The sequence below is a fragment of the Mangifera indica genome, chromosome 10 (assembly GCF_011075055.1).
Source record: "Mangifera indica cultivar Alphonso chromosome 10, CATAS_Mindica_2.1, whole genome shotgun sequence".
Classification (NCBI taxonomy): Eukaryota; Viridiplantae; Streptophyta; class Magnoliopsida; order Sapindales; family Anacardiaceae; genus Mangifera; species Mangifera indica.
The window spans coordinates 5,030,186-5,055,661 of record NC_058146.1 but is presented as its reverse complement, the minus strand read 5'-3'; the positions used below and the strand labels follow the sequence as shown (position 1 = coordinate 5,055,661).

The 25,476-nt window shown below is 32.7% G+C and overlaps 3 protein-coding genes across 5 annotated transcripts; all 3 read right to left on the bottom strand.

Moving 5' to 3' along the window:
• Nucleotides 1–363: 363 nt before the first annotated feature.
• Nucleotides 364–4,320, bottom strand: LOC123228098 (phosphoinositide phospholipase C 2-like). Its single transcript, XM_044653313.1, has 9 exons — nucleotides 3,851–4,320; nucleotides 3,083–3,279; nucleotides 2,712–2,847; nucleotides 2,384–2,638; nucleotides 2,095–2,312; nucleotides 1,856–1,973; nucleotides 1,168–1,320; nucleotides 973–1,059; nucleotides 364–868 (listed from the first exon to the last, which is right to left on the bottom strand). Exons 1-9 carry the CDS (start codon nucleotides 4,166–4,168, stop codon nucleotides 575–577), a joined length of 1,776 nt encoding a protein of 591 aa, XP_044509248.1. The 5' UTR covers nucleotides 4,169–4,320; the 3' UTR covers nucleotides 364–574.
• Nucleotides 4,321–7,745: 3,425 nt separating this feature from the next.
• LOC123227196 (DNA replication complex GINS protein PSF3-like) lies at nucleotides 7,746–10,866 on the bottom strand. 2 transcript variants are annotated; one of them, XM_044651895.1, is made up of 7 exons: nucleotides 10,682–10,866; nucleotides 10,143–10,264; nucleotides 9,982–10,050; nucleotides 9,794–9,894; nucleotides 9,157–9,249; nucleotides 8,180–8,319; nucleotides 7,746–8,088 (listed from the first exon to the last, which is right to left on the bottom strand). In XM_044651895.1, exons 2-7 carry the CDS (start codon nucleotides 10,206–10,208, stop codon nucleotides 7,979–7,981), a joined length of 579 nt encoding a protein of 192 aa, XP_044507830.1. In that variant the 5' UTR covers nucleotides 10,209–10,264; nucleotides 10,682–10,866; the 3' UTR covers nucleotides 7,746–7,978. The 2 variants fall into 2 exon arrangements, with proteins under 2 accessions (XP_044507830.1, XP_044507831.1); XM_044651896.1 differs by lacking the exon at nucleotides 10,682–10,866 and adding an exon at nucleotides 10,485–10,615.
• A 1,944-nt stretch (nucleotides 10,867–12,810) lies between these two features.
• Nucleotides 12,811–16,544, bottom strand: LOC123228062 (GDSL esterase/lipase CPRD49). Of its 2 annotated transcripts, XR_006504599.1 has the most exons (7): nucleotides 16,059–16,544; nucleotides 15,880–15,957; nucleotides 14,871–15,011; nucleotides 14,611–14,687; nucleotides 14,372–14,521; nucleotides 13,319–13,609; nucleotides 12,811–12,989 (listed from the first exon to the last, which is right to left on the bottom strand). XR_006504599.1 is itself a non-coding variant. In XM_044653262.1 (6 exons), exons 1-6 carry the CDS (start codon nucleotides 16,167–16,169, stop codon nucleotides 13,396–13,398), a joined length of 771 nt encoding a protein of 256 aa, XP_044509197.1. In that variant the 5' UTR covers nucleotides 16,170–16,544; the 3' UTR covers nucleotides 13,092–13,395. The 2 variants fall into 2 exon arrangements, 1 of the variants encoding a protein (XP_044509197.1); XM_044653262.1 differs by lacking the exon at nucleotides 12,811–12,989 and having other exon boundaries at nucleotides 13,092–13,609.
• Nucleotides 16,545–25,476: the final 8,932 nt, after the last annotated feature.

Here is a 25,476-nt window from a genome sequence, read left to right as displayed (position 1 = left end):
ATTATAAGCACTTTATGACGTTTGCTTGGATATATATCCCTCATATTTTTTATACTATTTTCAAACTATAAAATTAATTTTTTTTTAAAATTAAAAACTTGAACGTAGAGGTCATTTTGGGGAATTTAGAAGGTTGATTTGGTATTGGGGTTCTGCTGACTCCGCTTCCGTTGAGACTGAGACAGTCGGATTTTGGCAAAGTATTAAATAATGTGAGATGTGAAAATTAGGATATAGTTTGTAAGTAATAATGGTTAATTATAATATTACCTTCTGTTTTTTTTTAAGCACTTGAGTTGAAATAGAATCTAAAATTACAAATTCCATTAAAAGAAGGAAGGGGCTTGCTAAATACACCGCAAATACAGATAAGATTATCGTCATATTACATATTAGAATTACAGCACAAATATTTTGGCAGCTCCTCAAACATATAACAGCAACGCAGAATACTCATTTATGCATAGATAAACAAGAAGCAACCACACAACACAACAATATAGACAAATTAAAAATGGCTTCACAACTTTGTACTTCTCTCCCAGATCTTATGGACAAGAACTGATAATAAGCATCAAATGAATTCCAAACGCACAAGAAGCTTCACCGATTTGTACTTTTCCCCCTTCTGGTCATGGAGGGGAACTGCACGAATCCCCCTACGTAACTCGGAAACAGGTAAGCATGTTTGGCCTCCAAAGTCATCCTTTTCAGACATGTCATACTCATGAACTTCAATCCGAAGCAAAGCAAGTTCTGGAACAGTTAGGGGGAACTCAAAGTCCTCATTCCAAGCAGGTATCCAGTTGTCCTCTAGGGTCCTTGTTTTCTTCATTACAGTATCAGCGGGAACTCCAGCAATCCCTACCTGCACAGAGATTAACAATCTTGCTACTTTGACAATGAATACACACCATAAACAGATTAGGACACGAAGTCTGCATCGGAATATGTTGTATTAGATCAGCTTACTCTTGCATAAAAATCTGGAGGGGAATATGCATCAAAGTGAGTGTGGGGAAAATCGCGATACCATCCGTCACCCATATATACGATCACCTTCTCAGTAAACAACATGGAAATTGTAAAATGGGATTTCATCAAATAGCCAATGCAAAATATATTAAGCTAACAAAAGTGGAACAGAAAGTCAATAAAAGCATTCACCTTCAAGGTTGTTTTCACAGGTAAACTAACTTTTGGATCAAAGACCTCATTATGAGGGCCAGCCTTCAAAAGAAAATCTGGTTTCTTAACATAGCCACACCCGCCATTGCCTCTGAACATTCCATGCATCAACCAGAGAGACCTATCATATCCCTGTCAAGGGGAAATAAATTCTTCACACTTGAAGAGGCAAACTTCTAAACGCTTAATGAATTGAACACTGAATTTAATAAAAATTTCCAACTTATAATATAAAGCCTCCTTTTTTTTTATATTCTCCTCTATTTCCCATAGAGTGTTTTCCATGTAATGGCCGAAACAGAATCTATACACACATTCATGGAAGCATTAACATCTCCAATCTAACCACTGAATCATATACATAAAAAGACAACATGCATGCATAATTTTCTATGTGATTTGGGTATCAGGCACATACACTGATGTAATCCATCATAAAACATCATCAAGATATTTAGTGTGAAATGTATGGGTCCAATAATTTGATGACAGAATGTCATAATACCCCACACCTTCAACCTTCTAAGATTTCCAAGTTTAATCAACAACAAACTTTTGATTGCTACTAGTTCAAGGTCAATCAACAAGCAAAAAAATGCTACAATTATATCAATATATATTAAAAGAATCAGGGATCCATACAAGGATAAAGATCAAGGTACTAAACCTGCATATTAAAGGCAACCATCTGAGCCCCATGTGACCAACCAATAAGTGGGTTGTAATTTGATGAGTCAATGCGAATACCCTTAGGGTATACCCTGAGAATATTTCGCTGAGTAAACCTATAGCAGGCCAATCATTAGAATATCAGACTTTTTGCTCCTTGACAATAGATAAAGATGAATACTTAGGCCTGGTATATATCCCAAAGCCAATAAAATGAAAGACATGTAATATCAACACCTGACAATATCTTTTCCATAAGTTCCTACAGCCTTTTCAAGCTGTTGCTCACTTAAGCTAAGACGTCTCACTTTATCAGGATCAACCTTCAAACATTCCTTTAGTCCACCTTTGGGCTTCCCAGCATGAATAGCAATTAAATGTTTATACTCTGGTGCAGCATAATGCTGGGACTTATCGTCTTCATTATCGTTGTCATCTCCTTCATCCAAATCATCCTATCAATACATGGTTAATCAGCAAGTAAAGATAACTTGAATTGTTAAGTTTATCTGATACTTCCACATACCTTGTCAATGGTACTAGGCACATGGTCCACACATTTAAGGTTTGGCACTTCTTTGCCCCATGCTTCTTCATCAGCTGCACCGCTACCCTTTTGAGCAGCATTCTCTTTTTCCTTAGCTTCTTTGGCCTCGAGGTATTCTTTTGGTGGCTTCGTTGATATGATAATTCGTCTCTTCAGTGATTCAGGAGAGGGGAACTCCTTTAAGATTTCTGAGCCAGGGGTAAACAGGATATCTCCAAATGTTTGAGTCACCATCTAGAAATTGGTCAAAAAAATATAAATCACATGCCATGAGACGTTAAATCCCCGTAGAAATGCAGAGCCTCACCTCAGCAACTTTGGCCTGCAGGTCTGGAGTAAGGTGGTCTTCTAGGGTGATAACAACTGGATACTCAGATTCAACAAAGGCATGGTCCTTGATAGACTTCAAACATCTAATAAGTTCCACCGGAGCAGTAAGTGTCCTATATAAAGAAAACCAACCATTAATTAGAAAAAAAAAAAAAAACAATTCATTGATCATCCACTATCTTTCAAAGCCAAGATAATTTTGTCAAATTAGACTTGATGACTTAACCATTAGAAGATAACAACAAAACAAATGATTTTATAAGAAATGCTATGTCTCCTTATTCAATAAAACAGAGAAACCCTCAGCATTATATCAAAAATGGCCACATCTGCTCATTAAAGCCATACCCTCCATGAAGAACATCCACGTTATCCTTCTTTGAATTGGGCCATATATCCAATTCTATTACTCTCACACCTCTTTGCAAGGCTTGTATGATAGGGCCATCACTGCAGTCACTATTAAGCTGATTTCCAGTTAAATATGAATTGTGGCCCGTATATATGAAGTAATGAGACAAAGGAGCAGTCATGTCATGGTGTACCTGAGACAAATGAAATGGATTCACAACAAAATTAATAAAAACTAAATAGCCAATTCATGTTACAAGAATCCATAATCATTTTCCTAATTGTAAACTATAAAAAGCAAAGTGAGACAACTTAAGTGAATTGAACAGAAATTCAAGCATTTGATGTATAGAACTGAACATTTTACTTTCTTGTAAGACATATGTAAGCGAATATGATTCATTTAGAGCCTAAATATTCTCTAATAAGCTCAAATTATGGGATGCCCTTCATAATCAAACAAAATTCATAAAACAAAAGATAATACTTTATCCCAATGAATACTTGTAAATCAACGTATGGGCTCAGAAACAGTTTTATTAACTAAATTAAGGGGAAATTTTAAAATTTGCTCTACTCCCTCATTTTTCAGTTACCAACCAGAAAACACATAAGAAAAAACCACTCAACGCCGAGTTAATTTACCTCAAATTAAACAAAGCGCTACAAAGCTGAGCTGAACGAAGCTCAGTTTCCAATTAACCAAAAAACAATTCACAAATTCAATATGCTAGAAGAAAAAAATGTAAAAGATTACGAAATTACCCCAATGGAAGGAGAGAGCGGAGGATTGGCATCACCAAAGAGGTACTTAAAGAAAGCCTCAAGATTGAGGCCCCTTCGATGATGAATGGTCAAATGTTTGAACTCACGCAACCCATCAAAAATAGCTTGGGCGTCCTCTCTGGTGACATTGGCTTCTTGCTGGACCTCAATCAAGAAGCGTCGGAGATGATCAACGGTCATGATGCCACTCTCCGAGTACTGATCAAACAAAGACTTAATCTCCTCCGGCGCCTCCGATACGGATACATGGAACCGGCGACGGCAACAGAAGCACACACGGTAGGTCTGTTTGGACATGAGGACGGCTGGATCCAAGCTCCACAGAGACGGTGTGTGCGAGTGAGTGATAAAACGAAAATTCACAAACGACAATACGACAAACGTACGAACGTCGTTGGATAATTTTTATTGGATGTTTCCAGAAATCTGTACGCATCGGCATTCGGAAGGCAGCCAGGAACACGAGAAATAATGGCTTGTCGGTGTGGGCCAACGTGACAGTTGGAAATAAGATGCTAAACACTTTTCAGTAAATAAGATTTTATATATAAAAAAATATGAATTTAATTCTGTGATTAATAAAAAAAATAAAGGGAAAAGGAAAAATAATGTTTCCTCTGAAAGGTTTGTCCCAACAATTTTTTAACTCTCTAAAATTTTTAATTTGTCCAAATTTAGATGGGTTTGGCAATTCACACCTTCTGGTTGTTCACACGTCAGGCATTTTAGGTTTGGAATGGGATGACACTAATCTGAAAATTTAATTTAAATTAAAATTATATTAAAATTTTTGGGCCAAAAATAATATAATTTAAATTAATTTATTTATACTATATAATAGATTATATTATATCAAAACATATTTTATTTAACTTATTTGATACGAAACAATATGATTTGATATAAAATGATTATTTACAGTATCTTATAATTATATTACCCTTATTAAACTAACAAAATTGTATGTTAAACCATCAGAACATACAAATTGATATTGAACCATAAAATTTTTTATATCAAAAATAAAAAAACACTCGTACAATTGAGACTAGTGCTACTATCTACAATAATGAGCATAAATTTATATTTACGTATTATTAAAACTAATTATTTCAAAGTAAAGAAAATTACTATAAATTTGAAAATAGTGAGGTATAGTTTTTGAAAGGATCATATTGCCATAGTAGACAGTGCGGGAAGTGTAGTCCTAACACTCTTTTGGGCGAACTACATTAACATCAAAGTAAACCCTAGGCTTGGAGGGAGTGCCAAGGCGACTAATCAATTTATTAATGTTTCTTAGCCGACGTATCTTGTGTTGTGATAACATGCCTCAAGTGCAAGTGATGATGAAGTTGTCGCATGTGGGAGAGCGATGTGCTGCTAGAGGCAAATCAAAGGAGAATAAGAAGAGTTGAGACAATGTAAGTTGATAGAGCCAATGAAGAAATAGCTTTTGTAAAGAGTGTGGATGATATGTTTCTTGAGAGCACCAAAAAAAAAAAAAAAGACATGAGTTTGTTGGTGGTGGTATACCCAATTCATAGACAGTATACCAAGTTTTTATTAAAAAATCATTCGAATTGTGTTCGGGTTAGTTTATAACTCAAATATATTCAGTTTCACATATGGGTTGACCCAAAATTATAATTTATATAAAAAAATTCAACCGTAATCCATTCTTTAGAAAAGGATAAGTGGTGCGAAAGAAAACAATTAGTAATAATAAATTGGTAAGTGAGAATTTCTAATGAAGGACTCTATTTGAATTAGATTATCATTATCGAGATCAAATCAATCATATTAAATAAGACAAACCCTAAATCCAATGATCAATTTTATAATTATTAAATCAAATAAATCAAAATTTAGATTTTAATATGTCATTAAAGAAAACTTAAACCCATATTTTTATATATATGAAATCGTACTTTTTGTCATTCAAATTAATTTTTGGAGGTGTAGGTAAGAAATTTAATTTAGGGTTTCAATTATAGAAGACAAAAGGAGTTACCGTACCATTTTTTTTCTGAATATATTTTTGTCTTATTTATGGCAACATAACATATTTTAATGGTGGTAGTTAATTTGGGGAACTGAATTATTAATTAAAAAAAAGTACCTCCTCCTGTTTTGAATGCTTTAACTCAAGGGGACACCATAACATATAACGATTTCAATATGAACTTTGTCTTATTTCTGTTTTGCCCTTTTTCGTAGCTTTACTTTTTTATATTAATATTTTTGTTTAAAATATTAATATAATTTTATAGTTTTTTATTATTTATATTTTTATTATGTATATTAAAATTATTAATATATAATATTTACTATATTTAAAATAATAAATTAATTTTAATTATTTAATATATTTATATTATAGATAAAAGAAACAAAGAGATTTTTTTTTTTTTCTCTTAAGAATAAGGGTAAAGAAGGGATAAGAAAGAAATTTTCTTTGTTTGGAGAAGGAAGGAAGAACGTTTATCACCCTCGTTCTATCCCTATCCATTATATAGCAGTAGGTTTCATGCCAGCATGCCCCTGAATAAATGAGTTAATAGATAACGTATGTCTAACTTTGACTTTTCCACAAAGCCATTCAGCTTATCTGTAATTTGGGGTTCAATCTATGTGGTTGTTGTGCATTCAAGTCGGCAGCCGGCAACTTCAATTCAATCATCATTTATGCTTGTTTAACTTTAATCTAATAAGTCCTCTAGGGTAGTTAGTATGTGTGCTAAACAGAATAAATTTTAGGCATGAGAGCCCCATTAGTAGCAGGAGCGGAAAAATAAAATGTAAATTTTGTTAAATTAAAAAATTAACCGAATTACAACCGTTGGATATGTCTGAATCTGACGGCTACAAATAACACATGTATAAAAAAAAAATTCTATTCGTTCTCCAAAATCATCTTATTTCACTCTTCTCCATCCTTCCAGAATCCAGACGCAGTCAACACCACTGGCTGCGCGGCCTCTATGAGACTTCGCTAGCTTGACACGTATTTGTCTTCCCGCTGAGGAAGAGATTTTTTTTTTTCACTTTGTTTGTGTTTATTAGACAAATAAATTTGAATGTAATAATCAAATTCATAATTATTATATTAAATTAATTAAGATTTCACAAATATAACAAAAATTCAAATATAAGTTTTTATATTAAAAGTTCTAATATTTTAGCAATTGTTGTGATTAAACTTCTGGAGCTGTGGGATGAAATTCTGCTTTTTTTATTTTTTTTTTAAATAAAAGAACGTAGGGTTTAGATTTTTGTTGTCGGCGTCTTTTAAGCTCTGTTTAAAGTATCTGATTTCATTTGTTTTATGTATTGTGACAACAATGGAATAAAATTATAGGTCAAACTTATTTAAATAAGTTAAAATAATAATTTATAGTTGAGTGACATTTACAAAGTTGTCTGTATCAAATCAAGTATTTTTCTTCTTTATTTTTAAGTTTCGCCCCTTTTAATTTAGGTAATAAAGTAATATTATATATATATATATATATATAATATCTATAATTTTATACATAATCAATAATATAATATCATATAATTTAATATTTTAAAATTAAAAATAAAATAATATCTAATTATATAATAATTATGTACAGTTTATTAAAAAAAATAATACAAGGGGAGCATTCAAAGAATACGCGCTGCACATGCGAGTGGGACTGGTAATATAAAAACTGAACATTAGCACAAAGAAAGGGGAAAACTGAATTTTTGACGCGGGACACTTTAACGGATTTTGAATATCATACAACTTACAATTTGCAAGAACTGATTTGTAAGAGCAGTGATATTTCAAAATTTGAGTTGCATCAATCTACTTGAATGAATACTGGTATTCAGCCACTGATAATTACTTTTAACAATCATAAAAAGCAGTAGGCTTTCTTTCTTTATTACTTTTGCAACATTTAAACTAATCTTATCAATAAAGGTCCAAGAAACCTACAAAGTCTTAAAATCAATCTCAACTATACTCCTTACTATGTTACATCAGGCATGTATGAAGCCATCCGGCACCATACTTACACTTAGAATGTAGACTCAAATAGTGTGGAAAAATCATAATTAGGTTAGGAAAAACACCTACTCAATTGCTTTTCTCTTCCTCCCAAGGACTGAAGCCCTCTGAAATCTGGGGCCACCTATCCGCCATTTCTTGAACGCTGCCATGGAGTTTTGTGCAGCTTCATACACTGCATAGGCAGATGCGTCTTATTATCATTGCTGATACAAAGGTGATGTGAAAATGGAAGACATGTGGTTAAATGAGCAAAAGAATCTCACAGTTAGTTTCTTCTTTTGTTAAAACTGACAAGAATTTGGAAGCCACTGCATATGCCACAGTGTGTGCCTTTGTCAAGACATCCTTATACCTCATCTGAAATGTAGACAAGAGCATCTTTCCAATTGTTCGATCACCAACCCTATACATGAAAATAATAGCTATTAAAAACTCAACAGAGAATTTAATCTTGGCAACTTGAAAAATTATTAGCCCAACTTTATAGTTTAAAGCAATGGCTTGCAACCAAAACTGCTTATGAATTGCTTAATGTTAATTAATAACAAGTATGCCATCCATCCTACATAACCTTATACATGTTAAGTGTGCTCTTCCTAACTTAGATTTAACCAAGAAGCATCATTTATGTTACAGATAAAGGAACAAAGAAGAATCCATCAACCACATTACTAGGCTCACACACTTGATTGATATAAGCTTCCCAACATTTAGAATAATAAAAAAATGAAAAGGTGGTCTTCTTCATTTCTCTTTTCACTCAAGTGCTTTTAAAATTAACTTTCCCATGAATCCTATTTCTAACAAAGAAATTGAAATACTAAGACAAGGAACTGACCACATCATTTATTGCATCACAAGACACAAAAACCTAAGCTACGCTCTATACTTTCAGTATGCTTCATAATTTAAATAAGATTCAGAAACTAGGAAAAAACTACAGGCTAGATCAATTGTTTATATAACAAATAACCAAATAAACTTTTTAAGAAAAAGCAGTGAAACATACATTTAAAATTTGTAACATCAAATCATTAGGGCTTTACTTTCTCTTCCAAATTGACAAAGTGCCATATAATGACAATATGAAAACAACAGATATGATGATATCAATTCACCATATAAGGGACCAGAAAAATAAGAGTCACAGCACAAAGTATATTAACGGAAGGCACAGGAAAAACTGATTATCTGCACTTGAAAAAGCATGCAAAGAAGTTAGTGAGGAGCAGAAACTCACAATGGAGCTATCTTACAGCCAAACTCATAGAAAAATTGACACCGAGATCTCAGATCCACATTTGCAGCATCAGCCTGGATTTCTCGCCTTGTTCTGGTATTCAATTGAAACAAAGACTAGGAAGTAAATAAATATTCACATTTTCACACTCACAATCACCACGTAAATTAATGTCATTCTTCGTGCATTCATTCAAACATAGAACAACTTTGCAAGAAATCACCATCATAGAACTTGGTTAAGACCACTTAATTCCAGAGGGGGTTCGGTCACTCAAAAACACAAAAGGGGAGGGAAGGATCAAACAAATACAATTAGAAGAATAACAAATACTTTGACTGATAGTCTGACCTAGTTGGACTGGCAAACACAAGTAACCCAGATATGACAACAAACCAAGAAATAACATATGTGGAGAAGTTGTGTATCATAACATATTAGAATACAAAATCTGATTGCAGTTTGATGAGCAAAGGCAAGTTCTTGCTAAAAAGCTTCTCAACCAATTCTACATCATTCACACAAAGTAAATCATGTTAAAGTTTCTTCTTGCAAGTCAGTTTTAATGAATTCCTTAGTATTATTAATATCTTTAGTCAGAAATAAGAATAACACTAGAAACTAATATGACAATTACTTTTGGTTGAAACAAGCTGGAACATTTATTGATACGGCTTGCCTCAAATATAACTCCTGAGCAAGCCAAAATGGCAGCTCTACCTTCGCACCTTCTTCCACCTGAGAACAACCGACAAAAACAGAATATATTATAAAACAGACTACAGCCATTGAACATCAATTTCCACAAAACTCCAGTTAACTTACACAGTCTTTTTCAGCACTGGGATCAACTTTCACTCCATTAGCTGACTTATGGAACACAACAGGGACAAGCTGAGAGCAAACAAAAGAGAATAAGAAAAATCATCAAGCAATTTCAAAGTTGAACTAGAGACCATTAAGGACATGAAGGCTAAAACATTAACCTCTTCCTCTATAAGAATATCATCAAGGTCATAATAGTTTGCATTTCTCGAAGCCCCATCGTTCATTTTCTTTTTTCAGGTTCTCTTGATTTTTCTTTCACAATTTAGGAGATATTGAACGGCTGGGAATCAAAACATAAAAAAGTTAATTATAAAAAACTGTGATTCACCGTTGATAATGCAGGGGATCAGAACCGTTCATGTAATTCATTCAAGATAAACAAATCAGATTTTGCAATTGCAAGATAAACGAATTGAGTGAAACATCCAACCAGCAATAAATTTGAAAAAAAAAAAGGTATAATTCCAAGCTCTAAGCGAGAATTAGATCCAAATTCCAACCTGGAACCCACTATTACGCGGCAACAACAAGAAATGCAAAGCAAAATATGTTCTAAAGTATCCGAAACCCTAGAGTGGGCAAATTTAACAGCTAAACAGATAGATAAGGACAATGAAATTATAATAAGTGAAAGTCGAAGGCGAACTAAGAATTTAGTATGAAGATGCAATTACAAATTTTAAAAAATGAAAATCACCTCAATTGTTCTTGCAGATCTTGCTTGTGCTTTTTTTGCACACCCGTGGATGGGGAGGGAAAATATGAGCTCAGTCGGAGGGAGACTTAAATTTGAAAAAATCAAGAGATTTCATATCGTGATTTTGGGATGCGGAGGTGTTAAAAATTTAAGGAAATTTCAGGGGCTTCTTGTAAATAAAAAGAATTGAGGGTTCAATTTATTTACTAACCTCAGGTAATTGTAACACACTTAAAACACATTTGTGACTAGTATTATTATGTGTATTTATTTTTTAACATATAAATAAATATATATATATATATATAATATTATTATATAATTAGATTTTATTTTATTTTTAATTTTAAATTATTGAATTATATATATTCAATATATTTATTTATATATTCAAAATAATTATAGATAGGTTGATTAGTGACAAAAATTCATTATTAGTGATTCATGATAATCCAATGACTTAAAAATTGTTTATCAGAGGGAATTTGATGCAATTCGCCATGTTCAAAGATAGTGTTGGTGTGCAATGGTAAGGTTTGGGGTACAACCCAAAGCTCATTGGGACACACATTGATGAGTTTTTAATGGGCTGGCTCGTGTGCTTTGTGGGTTGGTTTGGGGTCCCGCAAGTTTTTGTGCATGATGGGCCGACGGGCTCACCCGATTCATTGGACATGTCTAGTTGGCAATTAAAAATCAATTATCTCTAACATCTCATTCAAATCGTCAAACCAATTTTCCTGAATTTGTGTCGAAAATTTGTGTTACAAGTACAACCCATATATATACTACTAGAAATCAAATTTTTCCTTTCTAAATTTTTTATTCCCTGTCACCTCTCTCTCTCTAATTATGTCATCTTAACCCTTCAAATTAATATGTCAAAGTGTTATCAAAATTTGAAGTATACACAAAAAAACCTGAATCATCATATAAGTGAAGTCTCTTAGATTTGAAATTAATGACCACTCATTTATGTATATTATTGTTTTGGGCTATAGGGGGATAAAGCTTAATTGCTTGGGAAGAATATTTATTATAAGGTAATAAAATATGTAGCTCAGAGGAATTCCTTGATAATTCTTATATCATCTAGCTCTTTGTTTGTCCAAGGTAACAATCCGGAGATGATAATGATCTCATAACCCGGCAATTAGTACAAAGGAATTAAAAGAATAGTGCCAAAATGTCTACTTACCAAAAAAATAATATTTACTTAAATTCATAGTCTAATTTTAAAAAGTTAAAAGAATAAGCATTTAGAAAATTAGCAAAGTTATACAATATGACGTGCCAACTGTGTGCTCGCTAAAAGTCCACAGAGACACAGTTTAAGGGGGCTCTAAGCCATTCCTCAGGCCTTGCTGTCCCAACAGGCCAACAGAGTCCAGAAGATCCGTCAATAGACAGGATCTAACCAGGCCAACATAGCCCGTGAATCCGACACACCATGCCAAATAAGGCACGGCCCCAGACATCCATAGGCCTAGAATCGAAGACTTCACACACCGCACATGGCTTTATCAAAGTGTCATGTCCCTCTCTGAATAGGAAAATATAAATTGGTTGGCGGGGTAGTTTAATTGAAACAACATGGCCCGACTATGGGTCTGAAATGAATCTTAATTACGGCTAGATTCAAACCGAACCCATTTGAGCTTAAGTTCAAACTCAATTCGAATAAACTCGAAACGAACAAGCCCTAAGCAAGTCGAGCTCAAGCAAGCTCGAGTTTGCTCATCAAAGTTTATAAATTGAAAATTTTAATACAAAACGATGTCGTTTTAATAACAAATTAATTCAAAACTGAAATTCAAAACAAACCGAACCGAACTCGAACCAAGTTTGAGCTCAAGTGTAACAATCTTGAGCTCTATTATATATAAATCAAACCGAGCTCAAGCTCAATGCCCACTTTATCCACTGGCAGCAGCTTTTTATGCCATTTTCCAAAAATCATACACACATCATAAACATATGGTTAGCTACAGTATTCTAAGTGCAGTTTTTTGATAAAATGTTGCCTAAGTTTTTTGATAACTCCTGACAACTTTTTTTAGTTGCTGAAAGTAATTGCAACCGTAATTGTACAGAAAGAACAATTTTCAACTGTCCTGCTCACACCTTACTGGGATCTAAACTATAGTAAAATATATAATAATGTTTGCTTGGGGCAATTTTTTTTCCCAAAGACAGTTATGGAGAATAAATCTCCCTAAAAGCAAACTTATTTATGTCAGAGTGCTATTAAAGAAGAAAATTTTACTCCAGTATATATCATCTCACTTGATCCTGGATTATTGTACCACTGCATATTGGAAAAGAACTTCAATAAATAAAATTTAACATCTCAAAACTAGTGGTTATAAATCATGAGCAAGCTAACTTCTATAGAAATAAAAATCCCATATAAAATCCTAAAACATATAAAAATATTATAGGATGAATGGTTCTATTCTCAGCTTTTGTTCATCCAAATTGCTGTTTAAATGTAACTGTAACATCTATAATATGTGGCACCACAGAAATGATCAAATCCATGAACACTTTACAATAACAAGCTGCTAAACTAAAAATATTTTAAATGGATTCATCTCTCAATTTCTGATTTATTGTGTTTATCAATAAAATCTTTACCTTTTTGGTTGTGAGATTTTTGGCTCACAGCTCTGGTGTAGGACAAAATACTATTACGAAGATTCTGAAACTGCAGCCTAGTCCCATTGAATCTCTCTGTGGAATGTCCATTCAGAAGGATTTAGTGTGGTCTTTCCATCAGCCGCCACAAGATCATATGCTGAATCCTCTGCAAATTCAGTGGGCATGGACTTCCAGTGCAGAGATGGCTTCCACTCAGCTTCTTTGAGCACTTTCAGTATCTCTGCCACCACAATCTTACTCCCCTCCTCAGACAAATGAACTCCATCTCTGGGTATGAGAAATAATTAATTAAATTTTAGTTCTACATGTCATTAGTTGGTTTATGTCATTCAGACAAATGTCCACTTGTTAAACAAGAAAAGAAAGAAGACTGCCCGAATAAACCACAAATAACTCTTCCTAAATTTAACCCAACCCCCTACCCCACAAAAAGTAAGGCAAATTTTCAACTTCCTGGGTTTGGTGCACATCTCTTGCTCTCAAAAGAAAACTCTTTTATAATCCTAAGCGAAAAAGGTGAACAGTAATCAATTTTAATCAGGGGAAAAAAAAAACTAATGGCTATAAGCTGTCTTCTGAAGTGCATAAAGCCAAGTTGATTTCCATAGCTCATCTTTCTTTAGAAACAAAGGTCTGCTCATGGTAATCTGATCTTACCATATGGACCAGTATAAAACTGCCAAAATTGATTCTGATAGCCAGAAACCATGAGTGTCTCACTACCCACAAAAAAGTTCTAACAAATAGAATGCATTAAAGAAAGGAGACACCATGCTGAAGATAACTAAGACAATTTTTTTTCCCCAAGACAACAGTGGAATATAACATCTAATATGAGAAAAGTAATACATAAGTGAGATGGTTGAAATTTTCCAGTTAATTTATGAAAATAGAAAACAGAGAAACTTCAGCTGCAGAAAAAACATAAACCAGATACACGAGTTGACCTAAGAAGATGAGAGATGATGATATAATCAATCTTGACCATGTCAAAAAATAAAGTGCAGTATATGTGGCAAGCAAACTTACATAAAGCAATCAGCCATCCAATTCTCTTTCTGCTGAATTGCTGTGAAAAGATCAACCACCTTCACGTCTAACTCATGGCACATCTTTATACAAGCTTCTGAGTAATTCTTGCATAATTCATTTGTTCTTACTAGCTCACTAAAAAAACCACTGGATTAAAAAGATATACCAGCTTTAGAATTGATATTTTGCCAGAGAAAACATGGAAAATTCAACACAGAAGATACTCATTACAGTACCTTGTGCCTTGATGAACTCTGTCCTCGTCAACAGGAGGACAACTTAGAAAAATAATACGGGGAGTACCTGGAAGGCTCTGCTTTCAAACATTTAGATTGAGAGTCAAATATCATTCTTCATTACAAAAAGGACATGCTAGCTAAGTTTGAGAGATGTCAATGGCAACACATACAAAGCTAATACCGAATACTTTTAAGAACTGAGGGATAAATGGCTAACAAAATTGACGCTTTAAATAAATTGTGTGCAAAGAAAGAACCTTGAGATGACTTGCAATCTTCTTCATGTTTTCAACATATTCAGAAAATGGAACATGAGGACCTAGGCCAGATGAATGAGGCCCCATTGAATCATTGCCGCCAAAATAAACAATCACCAAAGAAGGCTGTGTAGCACTATCCTGTATGGCAAAACAAGGACAAGATAATAGAACAAATATGGCATTACAAAAGAAACCACTTCAAACATCTTTTAACAAAGCTAGACAAACCATGTCATGATAGTACCCACTATCAAATAAAAAATCCTCATCTTCGGTGGTGTTCATATAAATTACTAATTATTAACAACATAATCTCAACTTTTATATCCCAGGTTATTATCATATCATTTACTATCTTATTTCATCTTCTTGTTCCACTAATAAAATTATATTATATCACTTAGGATTAGGATTCATAAAATTAGGATGTTAAATCAGGATACATAGTGAAAAGTGTTTCTTTTCTGTTCATCCAAAATAATAAGGAAATAATTGAAACAGTTAAAGAAAATACTGCTCTTTGAGGGATATTAATTACAATAGTTTTTTTTTTGCCTTTTATACATATATAACTACTTTTTTTTTTCCTATACACATATAATCACTTTTTAATTTGACTTTGTCTTTAAAAAGAGAAAATTCTGAGATCTAGGGTTGGCCGGGGTCAACCTTCCCACCATCAAAATCATCGAAAAATTTAACATTTTCACTTTATTTTATCTCATATCTAAGTCTTTGTTGGATTAGTGAGTTTTATATCTCGATTAGATGAGTTTATGTCTGATTGGGCGAGTACAAAATCTAAGAATATTTTATACTATTCGTTATATATGTATAACAAGGGAAAAGTGACTATATATGTATATTTAATTAATATTCCGTTCTTTGATGCAAAGCTTTTAAAATTACCTGAATATTAGGTGCTTAAACAACATTTGGGATGAATTAATATAAATAAGTTACATTTAATTAATACTAAAACATAAATATAATAATAATAAAATACCTTGGGAAAAACTTGATCAAGAACCTCAACAGCACGACGTGAGTTCCATCCGTAATATCCTCGCAGAATTATGTCGGCCTAAGTATGAAATTTCATATACAAATGAATAAACAAAATCCAAAACGAAAAAACAAGCTGCTTAAACTAGTCATAAAAGGAGAAAAAGTGAGAGAAGATACTTTGCGAGCGTAAACGTCGGCGAGAATGGCTCCCCAACCTCCATTGCTGAAACTGAGCTGGACTATGGAGGAGCCAAAGAGGACAAACTGAGGCCTAAGAGGTCCCACCATTTTTTAAGTTAATCAGTGAACACCGACTCTCGGCGACCGATTGTGGAAGAATCGAGAGTTGATGAAATGGTTAATAAGCTACTTCTTTCAACATAAATAGGAGTTAGCATTTGGGTGACGTTGAAATAAAAAATAAGTAAAACCCTAAACTCGCCATTTAAACGAGCTTTATAGCTAATGGCTCAGCCCCTGTAATTAGCATAGCTGGAGGGTTGGTTGTGGCTCCAACCTAAATTCAGCCTAAACATTCTAGGTCCATAAATGAAAATTTCAGTTCAACCAAAATTGATTGCAATTCACAGTTTGGACTCCCTGTACACATGTTTTAAATACTTTATGGACATTCACGGGAGGCGAGTGTATGAATTGTGAAAACGCGAGATGGGGGATGAAGTTTGTAACTAACTCACCAACTTTGTACCTCCCACCTTTAATATGAGCGATAAAGTGGCGTTGGTTACGCCAACATGATACTGATAGTAACAGCTCCATTAAATTATCACCGTCTGATTGATTAAATCCTCGAGATTGTCGTAGCCTGCTTGATTAGTGTAAAAGATGGGACCGGTGGGACCATCACTCTTTAATTTGAACACTCATGAAGCATGGTCTGCTTTTGTCCTTATTTCTTTCTCAGCCAAAGGACTATTTTCCAAGCATGTGTGAAAGAGGTTAAAAATTCGATTTAGGAGGATTTAAAAATTTAAATATTTATTAAAAAATTTTATTAAAAATATATATAATTATTATTTTATTTTTTATATTAAAAAATATATAATTAATCTCATTTTCTTTAAAGTAACATTTCACTCTCAATCTCAAACTTTGAAAAGATTATTTTCACCCCCACAAAGTCTTAATTTTCTTCTCTGCAGAAATGGTGACTATACGGTGACGAAAACGTCTACCATTCTCCTTTCTTCTCTCTTTGTCATGGCTAGCGATATTCCACAATAGACGAAGACAGGCTAACAACGAAAATCACAAAGGAAGATGTCACGACCAATTCTTAAATCCATCAAGTTTTTTGTCAAATTAGCTCTAGATAAAACTTTTGTCGTGTGATTTGTCTTTGTTTTAATATAAATCGATGAAAAATGAAATTGATGCTGGAGAATTAAGGCTTTGTCGCGTCATTGCTTTCATTGCTAGAGAATTGAGGCTTCGTCTTCGATTTTCATCCTTTACCATTCTTTGTCTGTTGTGGCAGAGAGAGAAGAGAGAAGAATGGTAGCTATCTCAGTCGTCGTTGTTAGAGAGAAGAAAACCAAAGGTTTGTGGGGATAAAATATCACTTTTTCAAAGTTTGAAATTAGAAAAAAATATTAATTTTCAAAATCTGAAGAGAAAATAAGATTAATTATATATTTTTAATATATAAATAAAATAATAATTTTACTTTTATTTCTAACTAAAAATTTTAACAAATATTAAATTATAAATAAATTTTTAAAATTTCAAAAATATATATTTACCTTTATATTAAAATTTTGGTGAAAATAGTCCATTGGCCTTTCTCTGATTTTGAATTTTTTTGCGGCGTGGTGGTGATAATTGTCATTATATTTAATAAGGGAAAAGGATTATTTTTCACCCAAATTTTAGGTTATTCTCAAACATATATCTATTAGAGATGAAAACTCTAACTCTTATCCATGTTCAAACTGCTATAAACTTTAAAACTTTAAATTTTTTTCATTTCCCTTTCTAGGTTTTAAAAACTAACACTTAAACCCATCTTTAAAGTTTGAAAAGTTTATATTTCACCCCTAGAGTTTGCTTCCATCTCTGGCCACCACTGACGACCGACGCATTCTATCAATCTCTCATCTTTGACTAAAAAGAACGACGATGGACGACTTTTTGTCATCTAGATCTAAAAGAACAGACGAAGGATAACTCTTTATTGTTCTTTATCATCGTGTCTGGACGACGCGACAAAGGATAACAAAGCATCGTCCTTTGTTGTCTAGGTGATATGATGAAGAGATCTCTATCTCTTCATCGCACTATATGACAAGAAGATGTAGATCTCTTCATCGCACTACCGTTGTCGCACCAGGAGAAGGAGGAGGTCGGAGACGACGTCAAAAGATGAAGTTGAAGAATAGAAGTGAAACTACTATTTTTGAAAGTTATGGAGGGCGACTAAGTTTTAAAAATATGAAAACCTTAGGTTTGGGGGTAAAAATATTACTTTTTAAAGTTTAAAAACTTTAAAAATATGAAATATTAATTTCTAAAACCTGGGGGGCAAGGAGTAATGAACGTTATAATTTTTTAATATAAATAATAAAATAACTATTTTATCCTTCTTTTTTATAGAAAAAATTAACAAAAATTTGATTATTAGTGAAAATTGAGGTTTTTCATCTTTGATTGGTGTAGATTTGAGAATGATCTAAAATTTGGGGCCATTTAAAAAATAAACAATGTTGCAGCTTCCAACCAATTTATTTCAGCAATTTAGACAAGTCCTGCGTAACTGACAATTATACTGTACAAATGAGTGATGATTTCCACGAGTAGTATCAGCCAACCACCATATTTATGTTACAATCCCGTACTTCTCCAGCAAAACCTACAGCTCAAGTAATACTCCATATGCCGTGACAGAGAAAAAACTTTGTATATAGCAACTGGATTAGTCGATTCAACCGATTAAATAAAAAATTAGCTTCAAATTTAATTTGATTAACATGAAAAAACAGTTAATTAATTGACTTGATTAGACTCAATCAAAACCAAATTTGATTAAATAAATTGGCCAAAACCAAGTTTAATCAAAATTTAGAGTTTTTTTTTTAATTTTATTTATTTTTAAATAATTTAGTTATTTTTTATTAGATTAGATGTGAAACAAGATCAAATTCTTCAAAACATCTGCATATAAAATAGACTAAAACATCAACAATCGCATGATGTCTCCATTGGGAACTCTACAAGATGACCAAGAAAACTGAATAATGAGAATTTCTGCATAAATCTAATAAGCACCAAGAAGGTGAGTAGACATCAAGTAAATCAGGAGTTTCTCCAAGCTCTTTCTAGATAACTTCACACACTTGATCACATAATGAAACTGGACATCTACTCAACATAGACTCCCTCATTATCTGGACAAACTCTTTGAGGTACCAAGTATTCCTGTTTCGTTGAGAAAACGCAAAAGAATTGTTAATGTATCCTCGCAATGGAAGAAAATTACTCAGTCAAGCCGTTGCTGATCAAACACAGACTTATAGCTCAATTTTTAATCATAAACACGAGCATAGGAACGCAATTATAACTTGAAGGGCAAATAACTATTTCCCACCCAGATTTAGTGCAAACCTAATTTTCTATCTGTCAATAATCTTTTGTTAAAATCATGCAAAGGACTATTTCCCACCCAAAGTTGGTTGTTTTCTCAATTTTTCTCCTTCAACTTTGAAAATCTCAAATACTCACCCATCAGCAGTTAAAATTAAGGCCAAACGACTATTTTCCACCCAAGGTTTGATGTTTTCTCAAAAGTCCCCCCTTTAACTATGGAAACACCAAACACCCACTCATGGCTGGTTAGATTTAACCAAATCCTAACACCTGAAAATTTTATCTCCTTTTGCCCCCCTAAACTTTAAAAACTAAAATTTTCCCCCAGCTTAAGTTTTAAAAAATGGTAGTTTCACCCTAGGATTTGATTTTGAAATCTCCGACGACCGTTCCGGCTCCATTGCCGACGACCTCTCCCTCCCGAAGCAGCCTCTCCTTTCAACGAATGTTTTCCTCCCATATGGAGGCTCGATCGGCGTCGGCTTGGCCTTGGGAGACGAAGTCGACGCCGTCGTCTTCGTCTTCCCCAACGAAGTTCTTCGTCTCCTAAGGTCAAGCCGACGCCGATCGAGCCTCCAAATAGGAGGAAAACATTCGCCGGAAGGAGAGGTTGCTTCGGGAGGGAGATGTCATCGGCAATGGAGCCGGAACGGTCACCGGAGATTTCAAAATCAAACCCTAGGGTGAAACTGCCATTTTTTAAAACTTAAGCTGGGGGAAAATTTTAGTTTTTAAAGTTTAGGAGGGCAAAAGGAGATAAAATTTTCAGGCGTTAGGATTTGGTTAAATCTAACCAGCCATGGGTGGGTGTTTGGTGTTTCTATAGTTAAAGGGGGGACTTTTGAGAAAACATCAAACCTTGGGTGGGAAATAGTCGTTTGGCCTAAAATTAATGGTAGTAAGGATAAAATCGTTATTTTATTTATAATATTAAAAATAAACTAAAATATAATCTTTTTTTTCTCCCTAAAGCTTAAAAACTTAAAAGTTTCTCCCAATCTAAGTTTTAAAAAATGACAATTTCCCCCTAAGATTTAGTTTTTAGATCTCCAACGCTATATCCGACAACCTCTCCCTCTCGAAGCTCTCTCTCATTCTGTCGATCTCTCTCTACCCATTTGAATGCTCGATCGGTATCGAATGAGACTGATTGACGACGGGAGATGAAGACATCTTCGTCTCCGTCTCCCATCGTCAATCAGTCTCATTCGATACCAATTAGGCATCCAAATAGGTGGAGAGAGACCGCCAGAGGGAGAGAAAACTTCAGGAGGGAGAGTCCACCGATAATGACGTCGGAGATCTGGAAACTAAACCCTAGGGGAAAACTATCATTTTTTAAAACTTAGGTTAGAGGAAAATTTTTAGTTTTTAAAGCTTTGGGGGAAAAAATAGATAAAATTTTGAAGAGTTAAGGTTCCGTTAATTTTAACTGTTGATTGGTGGGTATTTGAGATTTTTAAAGTTGAAGGAGAAAAACTTGCAAAAACAACAAACTTTGGATAGGAAATAGTCCTTTGGCCGTAAAAAAATTATAAATTCATCATATTTTCTTTCTCAAGTTTAAAAACTAATAATTTTTCCCCACCTTCCCCTCACCCAAAGTTTGAAAAATGACTATTTTCCCCCTAAGGTTTGTATTTTTTCCTTGTTACTTCAAATAGTTATTTTTCAAACTTTAAGTAAAAAGAAGGTAAAAAAAAAATTATTAATTTTTAAATTTACAAAGGGAATGTGATAAGTTGATGTTTTTTTAAAATAATAATTTTACCTTTATCAATAAAATAAAATTTAATAGATTAACAAATATTTAGATTTTTAATAATAAACGGGTGAAAAGTGCGCTAACACCAAAACCTTGGATGGGAAATAGTCATTTGGCCTAACTTGAAATCCACAGCGCACAGGAAGCAAACGTGAGAAGACATGAAGTGCCCTTTCCCAATAAATGAGATGTGACAATGTACTACTAAACATAAAAGATCTTACAGTAGGCAAATAAATTAAGCAACAAAATTTTCAAAAATTAGTTATGCCTACTCTTAATGTCACCCAACAACTATTATATTGAATTTTATGCAGTCCAAAAGGGAGCAAAAATAAATCGGATTAAGTTATTAAAGAATTTCATATTGAAAAAATTGCAGACATCAAGGACTATAATTTTGAATTCAATATTTAATAATTAAATTTCAATTAAGTATAAGTTTAATAATTGACGTTACAGAAAATAACACAAGAATCATTAAATTCAAATGACCAGGTACCAAAAGCAATGGAGCCAGCGATGACGGAGTCCATGACAAGGCCGAGAGAAACCGCTGTGCAGAGCTTCAGCGAGGTCGCTGGATCATCTGAGGTAGATAAAGTGGCTGCGACTGCACCGCCGCACAAAGCTGTGGCTGCTACAGCGAGCTTGGTTTGACTCAGTGCGCCACGGAGATCGCGTGGCCATTTTTGACCGACTAACAAAACAGCGGGCCAGAGTTGCACCAACTAAGCAGTCTTAATAGGCAACTGTAGATCCCGATATCCGAGTTTTAGAACGCGTTTCGGGGGATTTATTTTGAGCTGGGCTTGGCCGGCCCGCGTAAGATGAAATGATTATTTTGCTGGATTCCAGAAGCTGGCCTTCCTTGGTCCTGATGTTAAATTGCGTTGCTCAAATTGTGCGTCAAAATAGGGGGACTTTTAAATTTATATTTTGTTTTGGAAATTTAATCTTAATTTAAAATTTAAATTAATTAAAATTAAAATTATATTTTATATTTTATATTTTATTTTGATTTTTATTTGAATCTTACACAAATTATAATCCTAATTTTTAATAATTATTTAAATGTTTTATTTTTTTTAAATTTCAAATTTTCATTAAAAAATACAATAATAAAACTACGAAAAACATAAAAGGTGAATCTGAATTTTTGGAAGAAAAAATGAATCGAAATTAGGAATTCAGAGGGTCAAAGGGGTCTATACGACTGTGTTATATGAACGTAGCCAAACATTTCAGATAATGTCAACATTGCCCTCTAAGTGGAATCACAATTTTCTAGTGTTAACCGATTGGGGGTGACATGATATTTGACAAAATGATAAAAAAGTTAAAGGCCTTTTAGATAGTTTACAATAGGGGGGGTGGTCAAAAGGTTAGTGTGCATTAAAAAATTCCCATTTTTTTCTATGTATATTCATAACTAATTTTGATTTTTTTTTTTTGTTAACTCGGGAGAAACCCCTTGTGGTAAAGGCCTAAGAGACTGTAATTACTTAGGCCCACAACTACAGATCAAACAAATCAAAAGATAAATTTTATTGTGGTATATCACATTGGGATCACTAAAACACTAGACATTTGTAAATAACATTTGACTTTTCACCACTTAAGCCAATCTCTAGGGGCATTTTTTGATATTTTCAATAATGAAACAATCTGTAAATCATAAATCTTAAACCTTGAAGTATAACTCTAAATGATGAATCATAAACCATAAATAATAAATTCAAACCATAAATCGTTAATTGCATACTATAAACTTAACTATATCCAAAATCTTAAATCGTAAATCATAAACTTTAAATTCTAAGTCATAAAGTCAAAAATCTAAACATGTATAATCGAAATCCAAAACCCTAAACTCTTAAATTGTATGTTGAAGTTATTTTATTGTTTTGTTGGATGGGTAAAGATAAAGATAATATTGCATTTATTTTTACTAGTGGGTTATGGATACAACCCTTGGGCTATTGGTTGTTGGCTATTTTTTATCCATCATTTCAAAAGTGATTAGTTAAATGAATTCCCTATATTTAAGTAATTTTTAAAGATACCCTTAACATGTGAGGACTATTGTCAGCTTCCTTCAAATTTGAAAATTTGCCACTACCCCCCTTTGACCATATAATTTAATGACATTACTATCAAGGGAGGCAAATGATGATTTTAGGAAATGTAACACTATATAGAGACTATTTCTAGTACTTAGGGTCTCTTTGTAATATTGCAGATTTCAAATCTCTAGACCACAAATGAATAATGATGCATATGAACAAACAAATCATGTGCATCTTGTTTAGGATAAGGATGCTCCATGATTGCAATCTTGACAAACTAGTGAAAGAAAAAAAAAACCAGTCCACAAAACTGCCCCTATTCAATTAAATTATAAAATTATTTATATTTATTTTGAGTATATAAATATATATTTATATGTATTATTATATAATTATATATTTAAAATAAATACAAATAATATTATTTATTGATAAAATTATTTGGTCTTACGATATAAAATTTAATAAATAGGAATCTTCCAAGCTATAACACACTTTATATTTTGTACAAGATTGAGTGACATTATCATCTAAAGGAATTTTCACACGGGCTAATGCCACATTCCGACATTAAAATATATTCATAATTTGATTATTCAATCAATAGTTGCAAACATTTTGAAAAACGTTTGATTTAAGTAATGTTTTATTATAAAAAATAAAATATTATTATAAAAATATATTATTTATATATTATTAGATATAAAAAATTATTATTATATTTAATTAAAAATAATACAAGAATAATATAATATTATTTTACTTAAATAGCTTTACGTATAATATAAAATATTTTTTATTTTATTTGTTATATTAATAAAAAAATAAAGGTATTTTTATTATAAAAATTAATAAACAAAATATATTTATAAATGAATTAAGATTATCTTAAGTTCCTAAATGTAAAAAAAAAAAAGACAATTTAAGTATTAATTTGACCCACTCTGGAAATTAATTAAATCGTAACTTACAGTATCACGTCCTGTGGACACAAACAAAACTGGCCCATTCATGCCTTTATCTACTTTTGTTTGCATTATAGAATGAATCTCAAATATTAATCTTCTTTATTAATTATCCGCGTCTATTTCCCCTTCACCAATACGTCAAGGGCCACAATCATATCCTTTCTCCATGTGTTTTTGTCTTTCGAAGTACATTGCGTGTCAATCTATAAATTGATAATCTTCTTTATTAATTCTCCGCTTCTGTTTCCCCCTTCACCGATACGTTATGGGCCGTAATCGTATCCTTTCGCCATGTGTTCTTGTCTTTTGACTCAATCTTTTGATTGATAAAAAATTTAAAATTTTATTTATTTTTAAATTGTCAATAAATATTAGAATAAAATTATTATTTAATAATAATATTAAAAAATATATAATTTTATCTTTTTTTTTAATTTTAAAAATTAATATTTTACCGCATACTTGAACTTTAAAAAATAATTTTTTTCTTCTCAAATTCTTAAGTTTTTTTTTCACTTCTCCCTCCGACCATTGGCAACCGGCATGACATGTTGCTGGACAATGAGCATCATCTAGTATGGACAATGAAATGCCATCCTTGAATAACTCTGGACAACTCTGTCTTGTTTGTTCATTATTGGGTCACCGTTCATCAGAGAAAATGATCAGATTTCAAGTTTGGTATCTTAGGGGGGGAAAAGTAAATTTTTTAAAACTTAATCGAAAAAAAATTATTAATTTTTAAAATTAAAGGGAAAAAATGAAATATAATTTTAATTATAAATTATTCGATTTGTAGAGTTATATGTATGATAAACTATTCAGTTTTTCTCTCTCTCTATTTTCTCTCATCAATCCTTTATATTTATAAGATCAAGAAAACGAGTTAGATAAACTTATTAGTTCAATTAAAATTAAAATTCAAAAAGTGACTTCTTATTTCATTACATATTGGAAATAAGATAATGATCAAATCTTGAAATGGCATAAAATTATTACTTTCATTCTAGACAAGTGATGTGGAATAAATGTCAACTCGCAAAATGTGTTCATTGGACGAAGAATGCTTAAATGGATGGCTAGACATGACAAATGGATGAAACATGAAAAAATGGTCTGGTTTGGAAGGGCATAACCTAAGTACTGTAACGAGTTATGCTAAGCCTTTGGGCCTTGGGCCTAGGCATTAG